Raw genomic sequence first — 18,186 nt, forward strand, 5'->3', positions numbered from 1 at the left:
TGCTGCATGCCCTACTCCCAGCAAACTAGAACTCAAATTCGACAATAGCAGACGGGCAATGACCAAAGTAGGCATTTCCACTCGGTGAAGCATTACCACACGATGTCAAAAGGCACAGCAGAAAGATACTACTAGTAAAGCATCGCCACAATTCCTACTATATTAACGGATCACACCGAGGCCCAACTTGCCAACTTGTAAGATGGGACAGTGGGCTGTTATTTAGTGCACATAGACTTCAAGAGAAGCGGCTAAATTTTTAAGGAGAAAGGTAACGGGTCATCCATGAAGTGAAGCGGGACCATGCCAGCTGTACAGCGGCTTCATCTTCATCCTCCATCCCCATGCTCTTCCTTCTCTTCACTCCCTCTGGAGATCTGTTCATGAAAGCATGTCCAATTCCAGGGTAAATGTGCACCTCATAAGGGACTCCTGATGCCTTCAGTTTCTCCTCCAAAGCCTTTGCAGCCTGATAAAGTAAAAAAGGATATCAAATATTGTTATCTACAAGCAGGGACGGACCCAGGATTTCAATTGCTGGGGGGGTGGGGGGGTGCGAACTCTTTGAGTGGGGGCATAGAATAATAATGCTTCCGATTTAGGGGAGGCGAACATAAGGATTTTCATAAAAAAATGGACCATATATAATATATAAATTTCCTTATAACGTCAAAATTTTAGGGGAGCAACTACCGCCCTTAGTCCCCTCCTCAGTCCATCCCTGTCTACCAGCATGTAAGGGAATTAATATTAAAGTCACATCCTCATTCGACATCTTTGTGATGAATGCTATCTACTATATCAACGATATGATACTGCTAGTTCTAAGCAAATGTTGAAGCACTCCCAGAAGGTTCTTTTGATGATAAGCAACTCACTACGGAGCCAACCTTCTCCTATGCCATGAACAGCCCATAACCCCAAATTACAGTTTCTAATAAATTTGGGCCAACTTCATGCAGCTGATGAAGAGATGCCAAAAGCGTAAAACAATGGCACAAAGAGCCACCTTAAAATCCGTCTAAGTCCACGTCTTTCACCAATCAACAAAGTCACGCGATTAATGAAAGTATAATCTCAGTTAAGCAGAGTTCCATATTTAATCAACTTAAATCAAGTTCATTCAATAAGTTGGTCAGTGTAATATATAGAAAGAGAAAGAATAGGCTCCCATCGGTACCCAAAATGCAGCTTGAACGAAGACTGAAGTGATCATACCGTAACATCTGAAAAGCCAACAAAGTTATCACGCTCCCCAAAATGAGCCTGCACTGGTGCCTTAGCCTTGGCAGGATCAGCGAGCTCTGATGATGGCACTCCATAGAAAGCAACAACAGCATCAACCTCAGGGACTAAAACTGAGCTTGCGATAGAAAGAGCACCTCCCATGCAAAAGCCAGTGACACCAACCTGTTGGACAGATGAGAGATTACTTCTCTAGAGACAAAAGGGGATAAAAGCTTCTTGGGTCAGAAAATTCAAAATGACGAGAACATATACATTGAGCCAAAAGGATTTGGTTGTTTTTGTACGCGGATTATAAACAAGATAAACAGGATTAAAAATCAAACAAGAATACCTCAAGGGTACTCAGATAGACTTCTTATTATGCATATCCAAACGAAAATACACAGAATGATAGTTTGCAAAAGTGCAAAAGGAATACTGGAAACAGCAATCAGAAAGGCGATTAACAGAATCATACTACGAACCAACCCAAATGGTCGTTCCAGACTATACAAGGTTTGCATTCATCACAGACTTTCGCAGTTTTGACTCCTAATTTCTTTCTTTCTTCGATTCCTCTAAGAATATAAAGCTTCTCATTATCAGAATGCTTCTTCAGATGAATGGTTCCTTCAAAGAGTACTTCTATGAGCTCTATCCTTCTCATATGGGGAATAGTTTGAATGATTCTTTGATAGCTCTGAAACTGGGCTTCAGTCCTAATATCCAGATTATTTTCTTCAAGGGCTCTCTTCCTAGATTCCACTGGGTTCATTCTAGCTTTTTTCCTAGATCCTTCTGGATTCATCTATAATCAAACCAAAAGAATTTTCAGAATGCTTTCCCTGGATTATCGCACCAAGATATGTGAGTATGCTTCACTGGATTTAGAGGGCCGAGGGCACGCTACCAGCATCGAGAGGCCTTGCAGGATCAATTGGAATATTGGTTCCAGAACTCGGGTAGTTAACCTGAGCTTGTCAAGCTTTCTTAGATTCTTCTAGAGAGATCCTTAGTGAGAATACTAAATTCGTTAACCTGCTTCTTGATTTCATTAATATCTTCCTTATGGGGTAAGACTATTACTTCGGGAGCTTTCTCCAGAATTTCTTCCTGAATACTAGATGTACTTCCTACAGAGATTATATTTTTACGACTGGGTAACAGACTCATGAGACCTTTTCTAGATTTCTTTTTGATAGTGATGACTCCATTCTTTTCTACCTCAGAGATTCTAGCATCTTCTATCAGAATATCAGTAGAATAATTACCAAGTTCATCACGCAAAGACACAACAGAGTATAGATCATCCATGAGTACTAACCTGTGCTTTTCTCTTCAGGGTTGCTTGCCTGAGTCTTCTTCTGATTATATCAAGAGTGCTTCAAGAATTATATCAGAGACTAAGCGTATAAAGTAACACATGATTTCATAAACAAACATATATGATTGAACATGGAACATACTCAGAATATGAATAATTTGATCTTTATTCTCAGTCAAATGCTTGAGTTTCTAAAGATAAGGATAGACACTAGTTTTCGCTCTCCGGCTACAGAGAGGACCTGACGCATACAAAAACCATAAGCTCCAGAGGCTACCGTACCTGTGGCTCTGCCTGCGGCCTCCTGCCTGTGGCTCTGCCGGTGGTCGAGCACTCAACTTAGAGGGTAATTGCGCTATTCAAGGTGCCTTACAATGAAGAAGGCAACTCCCTTATATAGAGGGGGTCGACGCATCCAGACCATCGATAAGCGACGGTCTAGATTCAGATCTAGAAAAAGGTAGCAAGTGGCCTGACAAAAGGCGCACTAACCAAAAAGTAATGGATGACAGCTAACAAAGTGCCAGAGTCATAAAGTAAAAGACAACGGACACATGGCCAAGTGGCCGACACAAACAGCTAAGACATAGCTGTAAGATTCCTTGGTGACGTCATGGGGGACGTCAGTCTTCAATCAGCTCCAACTCGGGATCCGAGGCGACTTCTGGGCTGGACTCCTTCTGTTGGGCTTCTTCGGGCTTAGGACTGCAATGTTGGCATTTGTGGTTGCCAATCCATTCTCCTTTGAGGCCGGAGAGTTCTGCACAGAGCTCTTGCTGAGACCTGGGCTTGCATACTTCAAGATCCATGATGGGTCTTTCGAATGCTCTTAAAACCCTTTCTTGAGCAGGGTTCATCTTGAATTTTGGGTTAGGCGGATGAGACACAAGCAGAGTGGTGGCTGACTTGTATCTGACTGCTGTCTGTTCTTGCATATTTTGAAGGCGCTTGCATAAACCAACATAATTGACTATGTAGAATCCATCACGCTGGTCTTGCCTGAGAGCCTCCATGGGACATGAATCAATCGGGGGATAGTTGAGATTGCTCTTGCCAACGACCATAAGAATACGGGCGTCGATTGCTTTCTCTTCAATATCCTCCCCCTTGGGAAAAAATCCTGGGTAGGTAGAATAACACTTGAGGAACATTGGGTTTCCCTCAAGAACTCGAATACAGAAAGTCCCGATTGCTTCCTGTAGCCTGCTTGGAAATAGCTTGAACTGCGACACCAAAGATTTGCCATCGCAGTAGATTGTATCAACCAGTCCACTCATGAAAAATTCGTAGACTGTATCGGCAGTAGCTTCTGGAAGAATAATGGCCTTAGGACCATAGGCGTTCCTCCAGATGGGGTAGAATCCTTGCATTTTGTAGGACTCCTTATATTCCACCAAAGACGTGAATCTCTGACGGAACTGCTCAACTGTGAAGCTTTTAGATTCCTCGAATTCCTTTCTGGTAGGAATGGTTGAGATTGTTAGTGGTGCGTTGCTAGAACTGGGAGCTCCAGGGAAACGACCTAGACTTCTTAGGCGGTTGATTCCATCTTGCTGCGGGGGCGGCGATGCAGCTTTAGCAGCGAATGTCTCGCTACTCTTCTTGAATGCTTCTTTAGCCTGGTCCAAAGTCTTGAAACTTTGGTGAGTAATTCCAGGCTTGCCTTGGACGTGACAAGCGAAATTATGCCACTCATCGTAGATTCCTTTCATCGGACCATTGAAGATTACATAGAACTTCTTTGAAGACCTCCATTGTGGCTCCAAAGAGACTGCTGGAAGGACGGCGATTGAGGATTTGGCCTCAACCACTGCTGTGCTGGCTTCTGGGAGCTTGGACCCAGGAGCTGACTCTTCAATGCGGACAGAGGAGAGCTCGGACTCCTCTGCTTCTGAATCTTCATCTACTCTATCAGCCCATAATTTCTTAACAGGCTGCTCAGATTGCTCAATTCTCCTTCTTTCAGCGGAGAGACGAATATACTCAGGCTCTTTAGTCTCAGCTGGGAGAGACTCCTTCTTGTCTTCGAGACCAAGAATCTTCTTTAGCTGCTCTTTTTGCAGCTGAATACTTTCGATTTCTTTCATGATGGCTTCAACAGTAGCCATCTTAGAATCCACAATGTCGTCGAGAGCTTTCAGGGCTTACATTCTCGCGTAAGAGTGTCCGGGAGGTAGTTCTGACTTCCCTTGATGTGCTGTTCCTTGAATGAATACGGCTCCAACTCGAGTTGCCAACGGATTAATCTTCCTTGACTGTAGCCTTGTTTGAATCCTTTCAAATGCCTAAAACGAGTGACGTAACTGCTGTCAGTTCTCAGAATAAACCTGCGAGGAAGTAGTTCTACGCGCCACTTCTTTAAGGTTTTTATGACTGCAAGCAATTCACGTTCATGAGTAGTATAATTCTGTTCAGCTTTAGAGAATGAACCACAGACATATTTACACAGACGTTCCTGCAAAAGAGTAGATACATTAGCATAAAAGGGCACCGAAGTGTCCAGATTTTTAAGGCTTCTTTTATGGCCCTCGGCTTTTGCCGGGATAAGGCGGGTACAAGACCGGGCCCTATCGCTACCACAGGGATTAGTGGTAGCACGAGTGCTAGTTGTACATTTAACGCAATGTACGTGCGGAGTACTATCGTCGCGTTGAACACGCGGACTATGACTTAGCCTAGACGGAAATAAGCCATAGAATTTCTCATCCGAAGATGGGGTGTACGCCGAAGCGAAGAATAATTCATCATCCTCAAAAGAGGGACCATGCCTCATAAGAGACAGGAATTCTTTACCGTCAATTTCACTGGCTTTACCAATGACCGCAGTCATGGTACCAGACCAAGTGTCACCACTTGCATCTGTAGAAATAATAATCAAATCTTCATCAGAAGGATTATAAAGTGATGGGAGATTTTTACAAATAGATTTCAAATATCTCACATTTTCTGAATCCTTTTCATTCCAAGACCAGACTCTTTTTTCTGAAAGTTTTTCTTGAAGACTCTTTCGAGCCTTTGAAAGATCCTTTAACCATCCCTGGTCAGAAATATAATTAAGACTACCAAGAAAACGTTGAAGTTGTTTCTTGTCTTCCATTTGATCTGGAAAAAAAATTAAATTTTTCAAGAATATGAGGTTGCAAACAAAAGTCTCCATTTTGCTTGATTGTAAGACCAAGAAAATCTATTTCTTTCTTACAGAGGATTGCTTTCTTTTTTGAAATAATGATTCCTTTATCAAAACATCTTTTCAAGACTATTTTCAAATGCTTCTTATGGTTTTCCAAATATCCCTTTGAAAATATGATTATATCATCTATATAAGCAAGACAGAAAGAATCCAAACCTGAAAAATTTTCATCCATGAATCTCTGATAGATTGATGGAGCTTGTTTTAACCCGAATGGTAAAACATTGAATTCATACTGCTTCTGAGGAGGGCATGTGAATGCAGTTAACTCCTTAGTAGATTCCTCCAAACGAATCTGCCAATAACCAGACTTGGCATCCAGAGTGCTAAACCATTGACATCCTTTGAGCTTAGCAAGAATATAATCCTTTCTAGGAAGACTATAAGCATCACCAAAAGTGGCTTCATTCATTTTCTTATAGTTTATAACCATACGCCTCTTTCCTCTCTTCAGCTCATTGTGATTCTCTACATAGAATGCTGGGGCAGAATGACGACTCTTGCTGGCTCTAATGACTCCTAGTTCTAGAAGGGTTTTACACTCTTCCTTGAATTCTTCTACATCCTTGATGGTATAAGGAATATTATTGGGAACCTTGACTTCTTTAAGGGGATCCTTAACCTTAATCTCGACTAGCATCTTGTTTCTATTCTTAGCTTGATCTAAGGGATTGTCGCTAGTGATAAAATCCAAAAGTCTTTCTATTTCAGCAGTATCTATTTCAGCTTCTATATCTTGGATGGACCTAGATATGTAGGCAAGGAGCCTAAGCTGTTTGACTCTATTGCTGTGATGGATTGGGATATGGACTATTTTCTTTTTCTGATTATCTAACTCAGGGCAAGTGAGTTCTATGAATCTAGTTCTCTGAACAAAAGGTTCGTAGAGTCTAAGGAAGTTATTTCCTATAATCATATCCATTCCAGAATCATGCTTATAAATGCTAGGTATGGGAAACCTGATTCCTTCTATGACTAAGGTCATGAATTCTGCTCTATGATGAATCCTAAGGACAGACTTATCAGCAATGGCTATCTCTAAAGGATACTCCATAGTTTTCCAATACTTACTTGGTAGAAGACTAGGCTTTCCAAAGCATACACTGGCACCTGTATCAATATAAGCCATGATTGTTTTGTTAAGAATCTTAACCTGAATAAAAGTGGCATTAGGGTTTTCCCTAGGCATCACTAGAATAATCTGAATCCGAATACTCCGAATCTGTAACCAACTCATAATAAGACTCATCACTATCATAGTCAGAATCCTCTATAGGCTCGTAATTCTTAGACATGATTCCTAAGAACATTTGGGCTCTATTGTTGCTACTATAAGAAAATGAATGAAGCCACTTTTGGTGATGCTTATAGTCTTTCTAGAAAGGATTATATTCTTGCTAAGCTCAAAGGATGTCAATGGTTTAGCACTCTGGATGCCAAGTCTGGTTATTGGCAGATTCGTTTGGAGGAATCTACTAAGGAGTTAACTGCATTCACATGCCCTCCTCAGAAGCAGTATGAATTCAATGTTTTACCATTCGGGTTAAAACAAGCTCCATCAATCTATCAGAGATTCATGGATGAAAATCTTTCAGGTTTGGATTCTTTCTGTCTTGCTTATATAGATGATATAATCATATTTTCAAAGGGATATTTGGAAAACCATAAGAAGCATTTGAAAATAGTCTTGAAAAGATGTTTTGATAAAGGAATCATTATTTCAAAAAAGAAAGCAATCCTCTGTAAGAAAGAAATAGATTTTCTTGGTCTTACAATCAAACAAAATGGAGACTTTGTTTGCAACCTCATATTCTTGAAAAATTTAATTTTTTTTCCAGATCAAATGGAAGACAAGAAACAACTTCAACGTTTTCTTGGTAGTCTTAATTATATTTCTGACCAGGGATGGTTAAAGGATCTTTCAAAGGCTCGAAAGAGTCTTCAAGAAAAACTTTCAGAAAAAAGAGTCTGGTCTTGGAATGAAAAGGATTCAGAAAATGTGAGATATTTGAAATCTATTTGTAAAAATCTCCCATCACTTTATAATCCTTCTGATGAAGATTTGATTATTATTTCTACAGATGCAAGTGGTGACACTTGGTCTGGTACCATGACTGCGGTCATTGGTAAAGCCAGTGAAATTGACGGTAAAGAATTCCTGTCTCTTATGAGGCATGGTCCCTCTTTTGAGGATGATGAATTATTCTTCGCTTCGGCGTACACCCCATCTTCGGATGAGAAATTCTATGGCTTATTTCCGTCTAGGCTAAGTCATAGTCCGCGTGTTCAACGCGACGATAGTATCCGCACGTACATTGCGTTAAATGTACAACTAGCACTCGTGCTACCACTAATCCCTGTGGTAGCGATAGGGCCCGGTCTTGTACCCGCCTTATCCCGGCAAAAGCCGAGGGCCATAAAAGAAGCCTTAAAAATCTGGACACTTCGGTGCCCTTTTATGCTAATGTATCTACTCTTTTGCAGGAACGTCTGTGTAAATATGTCTGTAGTTCATTCTCTAAAGCTGAACAGAATTATACTACTCATGAACGTGAATTGCTTGCAGTCATAAAAACCTTAAAGAAGTGGCGCGTAGAACTACTTCCTCGCAGGTTTATTCTGAGAACTGACAGCAGTTACGTCACTCGTTTTAGGCATTTGAAAGGATTCAAACAAGGCTACAGTCAAGGAAGATTAATCCGTTGGCAACTCGAGTTAGAGCCGTATTCATTCAAGGAACAGCACATCAAGGGAAGTCAGAACTATCTCCCCGACACTCTTACGCGAGAATGGAAGCCCTGAAAGCTCTCGACAACATTGTGGATTCTAAGATGGCTACTGTTGAGGCCATCATGAAGGAAATCGAAAGCATTCAGCTGCAAAAAGAGCAGTTAAAAAAGATTCTAGGTCTTGAAGACAAGAAGGAGTCTCTCCCAGCTGAGACTAAGGTTCCTGATTACATTCGGGAATCTGCTGAGAGAAGAACTATTGAGCAGTCTGTGCAGCCTATTAAGAAATCATGGGCTGACAAAGCTGAAGAAGAGTCAGAAGCAGAAGAGTCCGAGCTCTCTCCTGCCCGCATTGAAGAGTCAGCTGTTGGGTCCAAGCTCCCAATAGCCAGCACAGCAGTGGTTGAGGCCAAATCCTCAATTGCCGTCCTTCCAGCAGTCCCTTTGGAGCCACAATGGAGGTCTTAAAAGAAGTTCTATGTAATCTTCAATGGTCCGATGAAAGGAATCTACGATGAGTGGCATAAGGTCGCTTGTCACGTCCAAGGCAAGCCTGGAATCACTCACCAAAGTTTCAAGACTTTGGACCAGGCTAAAGAAGCATTCAAAAAGAGTAGCGAAACATTCGCTGCTAAAGCTGCATCGCCACCGCCGCAGCATGATGGAATCAACCGCTTAAGAAGTCTGGGTCGTTTCCCTGGAGCTCCCAGCTCTAGCAACGCCCCACCAACAATCTCAACCATTCCTACCAGAAAGGAATTCGAGGAGTCTAAAAGCTTTACAGTTGAGCAGTTCCGTCAGAGATTCACATCTTTGGTGGAATATAAGGAGTCTTACAAAATGCAAGGATTCTACCCCATCTGGAGGAACGCCTATGGTCCTAAAGCCATTATTCTTCCAGAAGCTACTGCCGATACAGTCTACGAATTTTTCATGAGTGGACTGGTTGATACAATCTACTGCGATGGCAAATCTTTGGTGTCGCAGTTCAAGCTATTTCCAAGCAGGCTACAGGAAGCAATCAGGACTTTCTGTATTCGAGTTCTTGAGGGAAACCCAATGTTCCTCAAGTGTTATTCTACCTACCCAGGATTTTTTCCGAAGGGGGAGGATATTGAAGAGAAAGCAATCGACGCCCGTATTCTTATGGTCGTTGGCAAAAGCAATCTCAACTATCCCCCGATTGATTCATGTCCCATGGAGGCTCTCAGGCAAGACCAGCGTGATGGATTCTACATAGTCAATTATGTTGGTTTATGCAAGCGCCTTCAAAATATGCAAGAACAGACAGCAGTCAGATACAAGTCAGCCACCACTCTGCTTGTGTCTCATCCGCCTAATCCAAGATTCAAGATGAACCCTGCTCAAGAAAGGGTTTTAAGAGCATTCGAAAGACCCGTCATGGATCTTGAAGTATGCAAGCCCAGGTCTCAACAAGAGCTCTGTGCAGAACTCTCCGGCCTCAAAGGAAAATGGATTGGCAACCACAAATGCCAACATTGCAGTCCTAAGCCCGAAGAAGCCCAACAGAAGGAGTCCAGCCCAGAAGTCGCCTCGGATCCCGAGTTGGAGCTGATTGAAGACTGACGTCCCCCATGACGTCACCAAGGAATCTTACAGCTATGTCTTAGCTGTTTGTGTTGGCCACTTGGCCATGTGTCCGTTGTCTTTTACTTTATGGCTCTGGCACTTTGTTAGCTGTCATCCATTACTTTTTGGTTAGTGCGCCTTTTGTCAGGCCACTTGCTACCTTTTTCTAGATCTGAATCTAGACCGTCGCTTATCGATGGTCTGGATGCGTCGACCCCCTCTATATAAGGGAGTTGCCTTCTTCATTGTAAGGCACCTTAAATAGCGCAATTACCCTCTAAGTTGAGTGCTCGACCACCGGCAGAGCCACAGGCAGGAGGCCGCAGGCAGAGCCACAGGTACGGTAGCCTCTGGAGCTTATGGTTTTTGTATGCGTCAGGTCCTCTCTGTAGCCGGAGAGCGAAAACTAGTGTCTATCCTTATCTTTAGAAACTCAAGCATTTGACTGAGAATAAAGATCAAATTATTCATATTCTGAGTATGTTCCATGTTCAATCATATATGTTTGTTTATGAAATCATGTGTTACTTTATACGCTTAATCTCTGATATAATTCTTGAAGCACTCTTGATATAATCAGAAGAAGACTCAGGCAAGCAACCCTGAAGAGAAAAGTACAGGTTAGTACTCATGGATGATCTATACTCTGTTGTGTCTTTGCGTGATGAACTTGGTAATTATTCTACTGATATTCTGATAGAAGATGCTAGAATCTCTGAGGTAGAAAAGAATGGAGTCATCACTATCAAAAAGAAATCTAGAAAAGGTCTCATGAGTCTGTTACCCAGTCGTAAAAATATAATCTCTGTAGGAAGTACATCTAGTATTCAGGAAGAAATTCTGGAGAAAGCTCCCGAAGTAATAGTCTTACCCCATAAGGAAGATATTAATGAAATCAAGAAGCAGGTTAACGAACTTAGTATTCTCACTAAGGATCTCTCTAGAAGAATCTAAGAAAGCTTGACAAGCTCAGGTTAACTACCCGAGTTCTGGAACCAATATTCCAATTGATCCTGCAAGGCCTCTCGATGCTGGTAGCGTGCCCTCGGCCCTCTAAATCCAGTGAAGCATACTCACATATCTTGGTGCGATAATCCAGGGAAAGCATTCTGAAAATTCTTTTGGTTTGATTATAGATGAATCCAGAAGGATCTAGGAAAAAAGCTAGGATGAACCCAGTGGAATCTAGGAAGAGAGCCCTTGAAGAAAATAATCTGGATATTAGGACTGAAGCCCAGTTTCAGAGCTATCAAAGAATCATTCAAACTATTCCCCATATGAGAAGGATAGAGCTCATAGAAGTACTCTTTGAAGGAACCATTCATCTGAAGAAGCATTCTGATAATGAGAAGCTTTATATTCTTAGAGGAATCGAAGAAAGAAAGAAATTAGGAGTCAAAACTGCGAAAGTCTGTGATGAATGCAAACCTTGTATAGTCTGGAACGACCATTTGGGTTGGTTCGTAGTATGATTCTGTTAATCGCCTTTCTGATTGCTGTTTCCAGTATTCCTTTTGCACTTTTGCAAACTATCATTCTGTGTATTTTCGTTTGGATATGCATAATAAGAAGTCTATCTGAGTACCCTTGAGGTATTCTTGTTTGATTTTTAATCCTGTTTATCTTGTTTATAATCCGCGTATAAACCTAGTTACATATTATAAAAGTTAGATGCAGAAAAGACATTTAAGACTTGTAGAGGAAAAAGGACCTTCTTGGAGCCATTTGCCTTGAGCCAGTTCACCGAAGCATGGATGTCCTTCACGGCACCTTGCCAATCCAGACCATCCATCAAGTGTTGTGCTTCTGCAACATCCAAACCTACCTTTCCTCGATACAAGCTACAAGGAGTAGAAAAAAAAAAAGAGTCAAAAGGTGATTGTGTGACTGAGCATTTCATTAAGTATATCTCGGTTTGAGGGCAGAATATACATACTCTGGAATCAGTGCCTTGAAACCAGGTTCCAGCTGTGAGATTTTCTGGGCGTGGTTCTTGATCTCGAAATCCACACCCCACCACTCCTGAAGAACGACAATCCCTGGAGCATCTTCTTTGCCGATCACATAGGCGTCAAACGCCTAAACAGGGGTTGTGAAAAAATGAATCATATACATTTTCTGTGGCAGCTTTACTAGTGATCAGCAGGAGTGTGTGTAGAGCATGATTGATAAATCGAACATGTGATCAGCGACATAGCCGTTCAACAATCAAAGAAAATCAGAAACACTGATAAATAGAACTTGTTATCACTAATGTTAGCCGGTCAATAATCAGACAACGAAAATAAACCAATCAACAGGAATAGTTGGGTCTGTACATTTTTTAAGGAAGTTCACGAATTTATTTTGGCCACTGGCAGTTCACCATTTCTACTGCAAATTTCAGTCACAACATTCTCACGCACTGACCAAACGAAACCCCCAATCATGTGCTAGGGACGTGTATTTTGATTGTGCTAGGAAAAATTGGTTCTTGAAATGGCTAATTTTGACAGAGCATTGAGCTCCAAGCAAAGACAATATGCACAGTGCCAGAAAAGAAACAAAGGAGCAAAAGCAAAACAAAACCCATAAACTAAATCCGACTCAAAAAAAATAAATATATATATATATATATATATCCATCAACGATTGAAGAGAAGGATCTCACGGTGTTCTCTCTCTGGATTTGGATTTTCTTGAAAGGGGCGGAGTCGGCCATTGAGCGGATCGGAGAACGGCGGAAGGCTGGGGAGAGTGGCCGTGCGAGGGAAGAGGGTACTAAGCTCCCGCTGAGTGCTCTGCCGATGATTCTCGAAGACAGTGATGCTGCTGCTGCTGATGACTGTGATACCAGAGCTGCCACCATCGCGATGTTCCTTCCCGACCGGTCTTACTTTATTCTCCTGACAGCATAAAGCCTCTCGACGGGCTCGATAATAATTTTTGCAGCTACGACGTCGTCTTGCTTTACTGTTTTATCTTGTAGATGGGCTGAGGCTGGGCCAGGCCAGAGTGAGAGCACATGCAAACCTCCGCCGAGGGCCACCTCCGACTCCTCCAGCGCTTCGTTGACCAACCGGCCCAAGTCAAACAGATACACTCCCGCCTCGTCATCACCGGCCACCTCCTCCTCAATTCCGCCGCCGCCCCCCCACCGTCGCCGGCGACCTCGACATGGCTCCCCACTCTCTTATACAACGCCCTCGTGAGGTCCTACTCCCGCTCCGGCCAACCCCACGAGGCCCTCGTCCTCTTCACCCACATGCTCGCCCACCGGGCACCGCCCAACTCCCTCACATTCCCTCCCCTCGTAAAATCCTCTGTCCTTCTCCCCAGTTGGGGCCGACCCCTCCATGCCCAGGCTATCCGGCGCGGTGTTTCGTGGGACCCGTTCATCAAGACCTCGTTCATCAACTTCTACGCCCGTATAGGTCGACTAGCTGATGCCCTCCAAGTGTTCGATGAAATTCCTAACCCGTGCCTCGTTGCATGGAACGCGAAACTCGATGCGCTGTGCAGGAATGAGGCGATGGGATCTGCTCTCTCGGTGTTCAATTCCATGCCGGAGCTTGACGTGGTGTCGTGGACGAGTCTGATTAGTGGGCTTAGTAGCAACGGGAACTTCCATGAGGCCATTGACATCTTCAGGAAGATGAATTTGAGACCGAACGAGGCCACTTATGTGAGTGTGCTCTCTTCTTGTGCCCATTTGCAGGGAGGAGGTGGACTGCGTAAAGGAAAGCAAATTCATGGGCATTTAATCCGGTGCGAATCCGAATTATCCGTCTTCGTCGGGACAGCCATTGTAGACCTCTACGGTAAAACAGGTTGCTTGAGAAATGCGGAGAAAGTTTTCGACCGAATGGGTGTGAGAAAGGTCTTTACGTGGAATGCGATGATATCTTCACTTGCTTGTAACGGTGAAGAGAGGCAGGGCCTCGGCATGTTTGGCGAGATGTTATCAAATGGTCTGAAGCCGAATGCTCTCACTTTCATTTCAGTTCTTACGGCCTGTGCTCGTGGGCAGTTCGTGGAGTCAGGTCTCGAACTGTATCGGTCTATGACAAAAGACTTTGGATTGGAGCCGTTAATGGAGCATTACGGGTGTATAGTTGATCTGTTGGGCAGGGCAGGGCTACTGAGCGAGGCATCAGAGTTCATAGAGAGCATGCCGTTTGAGCCTGATGCATCGGTTCTTGGGGCTCTACTGGGTGCTTGTAAGATTCATGGCGCGATTGATCTTGGGAACAGAGTGGGAAGGAAGTTGCTTGAGATTCAGCACGGTCAACGTTGTGGACGAACCATAGCGTTATGGAACATTCTTGCTGAGTCAAACGAGTGGAACAGTGCTGCTAATTTGAGGAAGGCAATTGTGGAGTCGGGCATCGAGAAAATCCCAGGATTCAGTTTTCTCGACTCTCTCTAGAGATTTGGGCTAGCCGAATCGCTTCATTGCTAAGTGTCAATTAGGGATCAACAACTTATGATTAGGTCAGGAGTATGTCCTGATCTCGATAGGACATGTCCTCTGCTGCCTCTTTTAAGGTTCCCATAGATATTATATATTTATTATTCAATAATTCGATGCGGAGTGTAAAACCATAATTGCTGGAATTGTCTCAATTGATATTGGCCCTAAACACAGCCACCTTATTTCACAATTTTGAGATATCCTATATCAATATTTCACGATCTATTTCTGCTGTAATATGTTGGAAGTGTCTAGCATAATCAGTGAATGAGTTGATCTGCAATTAGGAGAGAAATCTTGAATGAATGATTGATCCTACTCCAAGTTCGCACAGTTGACAAAGTGATGCGATGTGACCCGTACCTCCAATGCTTATTTACTTATTTATGTAGTCACGTTGGTACTATTTGATGCGTATGTGCAGTTTGGTGAAATGCGTGTGCTTTTGTTGTCAATTTAGTTGGTGGAAGGAGACTACCGCTTTGGTCCAAATAGGAAATGGCGGGCGGAGTAAGGAACCGAGAATATTCCGCTGTTCGATTCGATTTAACTCCGTCCAGAAATTTGGAGGAAGCATCGGAGAACCTCTCTTGCTATGCTAATAGTCAGCTAGCCGCTCAAGAAACCTCTTCTTCCGATCAGACTACAGGGGTCAAAATTATTTATTTCATTCACGTCTTATTCTTATTTATATCTATATTTTGAAATTTAGCCATCTTCCATAAAGGAGCCGAATGAAACCAAAGTTTCATGTTCGGTTTTGAATTAGAGACGTTAAAAATGATGAATCAATATCGACTATAACCCTTAGCCTTCCAAGCAAACGATGCGGGTTCAATTCCTACTACCCACTATATTAGAATCTATTTAATAGAAATATTCTATTATATATTATTAATCATTGAATTGAATAAGCAATTCCCCTTTTGACACAATAATGCGGTTTTAATCAGTATTGAAATGAAGTATTGAAGAATTTCTTTATTCTTTTCTTGTTGCTTGTTGATGTAGAATCATGCATGTACCATTCAATATTAATTTATCAAATTTCTCTAGTATAAGATTTCTTTCTCTCCGTTATTGGCATCGGACTAGAAAACTTAAGATATGATAAAATGTGAATTGAATCCAACGAGTTGCTTTCTAATAATTCATAAAGGAGATTTTTACATTTCGATAATTTAATTAGATGCGAAATTAAAAAATTTACTTTTTTTTTGCGTAGAAGTTTTTGTTGCGTTGGATCCACAGTTCATCCTATGGATCTTTAGCATTTGTCTATTCTTTTCTATTCTTTAGTTTTGGATCATGGGCACGTATCCCAACTTCTTTCTACCCATAATGTATATTGTCCTTTTCGTTCCTTTGTTGGAATAGTAATTTATTCCATTAGTAATCGACGAGATTTTACGAAAAAATTATTCATACCGTAAGAGAGAATAGGTCACGGGGTCCAACTGTTAAGTAGGAATCATAGTTACTATTTTTTTGTGATCTATTTCATATATTCCGTGCTCCGAATACTAGAATGAATATCCGACGAGGAAAAACCATCTCTAGCAGAAGAAGAATTAGTAGCGGGTTATCTAACCGAATATTCAAGTATCAAATTCGGCTTATTTTAACGTTGCTTCCTATCTAAATCTATTAGTTTCTTCATTATTTGTAACAGTTCTTTACTTGGACGGTTGGAATATCTCTATTCCGTACATATTCGTCCTGAGCTACTTGAAATAAATAAAGTAGGTAGAGTTTTTGGAAGGACAATTGGTAATTTTATTACATTAGCTAAAACTATTTGTTTTTGTTCATTTCTATCACAACAAGATGGACTTTACCTAGGCTAAGAATGGACCAATGACTAATCTTGCATGGAAATTCCTTTTACCCGTTTCCCTACTCCCATCAAGAAATAGAATTGACTAATCCGAAGACAAAGGGTCGAGAAACTCAACACCACTATTCCCCTATTCTTGAACAAATTGGAGATGAGCCTTTGTTTCACACTATTATGAATAGGAAAATAATGGAAAAAATTAGATTCAATTGTCAACTGCTCCTAGCGAAAATAGAATAATTCGAGCCATAGCATATGGTTTCATAAAACTGTATGATTTTCTCAATCTAAATCAAGTAGATTTTACATGAAGAAGATTTGGCTCAGCATGTTCTATTTGATACAAGTAGGAAAAGAACCTATATCGGTATTCTTAAAAAAATAAAGAAATCAGAACCAAGTCATGATGATACAGATCAACGTCGCGCCAAAGATCTTACCATTTTCAAAGGAACTGGGGTTACATTTCTTTTCCATTTCCATTCAAGAGTTCTTATGTGTTTCCAAGCCTTTGAGACCTCGAAAAATGAATAAATTCCTTTTAAGGGTCAACCAAGTCGATATTATTTATCTTGATATGGTTGTAGTATAAATATATATAATATAATAAAGTCAAAACCTATTGGAAGATCCCGAATTAAACCAATGGAAATTTGTTTGCTATATGTTATAGCATTTTTGAATTGATCACGTCCTTTAATAATTTTTATTTTTCTTTCTTGTGAGTAATAACTTAATCCTTCATAAAATACTCCTTCTAGAAATATCAATAGATAGTTCAAACCATCCTTTTTTATTACGAAAAAAAAATACATTATATCGTTTCATGAATCATGACACGCTATCTCTATGAATGTGTGAAACAATAAAAAGATCTTATTTTTCGTTCCTTTTTCTCCTTAAAAGGGGATTAAAAAAGGATTATTTCATTCCTAATAGTCATCTTTTTTAATATGTGGATAAGAGCATGCTCTGGATTGGAATCGTGAGGAGTACTGCTTGATCATTTCTACCAACCTAAAGCCCCAGTTAGTATTCTTTTATGCTATGAGAAATACCCTTTTTTATAATTTACATAAAAAATCTCCACTACTAATCTTTTATGTATTTTGGTGTTCCAAAACTCAATAGAATTTGATTAATCCTTTTTTCTGTCGTCAAAGTGAAAAACTGAACCAAGAATTCTCGTTCTTTATCATCAATAGAATAACTATTTGCGACCCAGGATTCTGTTTTATCATCAATCCAATTCCCATTCACATTTTTTTTAATTTTCTTTAATTAATTCCATTTTGATTTGGAGGACTTATATTGAATTTTAATATGTCTCACAATCCGAAAGAATTTGTGGGAGGGGTCATTTCATTTTTTAATTTGATACGAATAGGTTTAAGAAATGAGAGAATTAAGGATCCCAACAGAAAGACTAATCCAATCCATAATAATATACCAGAAAATACAACATTTTTGTTACTTGACCAACGGTTTGGCGAAGCAAATACAGTAGGTGCACTAATTAGTAAGATTGATGAAGTAGCAATTAATGCAAAAACCGCCAATTGGAAAGCAATAGTCATCTTTCTAATCCTCCAAGTTACCAACAAAACAAAAGAATTATACCATTCGATCCCCAAATTAGCCAAAAAATTCTAATAAACATGCATTATATCATAGACGGATTTTACCATGAATCCATGGATTTGGCCACGGAAACGTTCCGATGTAATGATTTTTCATAAGGATATTGAATAGTTACAGGTAAACGGTTTGCATGGGATGGGGTAATCATGAACCCATGACCAAAGATAAGAATATTGACTCTCTTTTTTCTTAATA

At 41.0% G+C, this 18,186-nt stretch overlaps 2 protein-coding genes across 2 annotated transcripts; one reads left to right on the forward strand and one right to left on the reverse strand.

Annotated features, from left to right (window-relative positions):
* Nucleotides 1-45: 45 nt before the first annotated feature.
* LOC116194518 (protein usf) lies at nucleotides 46-13,042 on the reverse strand. Its single transcript, XM_031523334.1, has 5 exons — nucleotides 12,711-13,042; nucleotides 11,997-12,139; nucleotides 11,772-11,901; nucleotides 1,219-1,410; nucleotides 46-469 (listed from the first exon to the last, which is right to left on the reverse strand). Exons 1-5 carry the CDS (start codon nucleotides 12,906-12,908, stop codon nucleotides 260-262), a joined length of 873 nt encoding a protein of 290 aa, XP_031379194.1. The 5' UTR covers nucleotides 12,909-13,042; the 3' UTR covers nucleotides 46-259.
* LOC116194517 (putative pentatricopeptide repeat-containing protein At1g10330) lies at nucleotides 12,789-14,718 on the forward strand. Its single transcript, XM_031523333.1, has 2 exons — nucleotides 12,789-12,929; nucleotides 13,029-14,718. The coding sequence occupies exon 2, from the start codon at nucleotides 13,065-13,067 to the stop codon at nucleotides 14,466-14,468; it is 1,404 nt and encodes a 467-aa protein (XP_031379193.1). The 5' UTR covers nucleotides 12,789-12,929; nucleotides 13,029-13,064; the 3' UTR covers nucleotides 14,469-14,718.
* The last annotated feature ends 3,468 nt before the right edge of the window (nucleotides 14,719-18,186 follow it).

The sequence above is a fragment of the Punica granatum genome, chromosome 2, assembly GCF_007655135.1.
Source record: "Punica granatum isolate Tunisia-2019 chromosome 2, ASM765513v2, whole genome shotgun sequence".
Lineage (NCBI taxonomy): Eukaryota > Viridiplantae > Streptophyta > Magnoliopsida > Myrtales > Lythraceae > Punica > Punica granatum.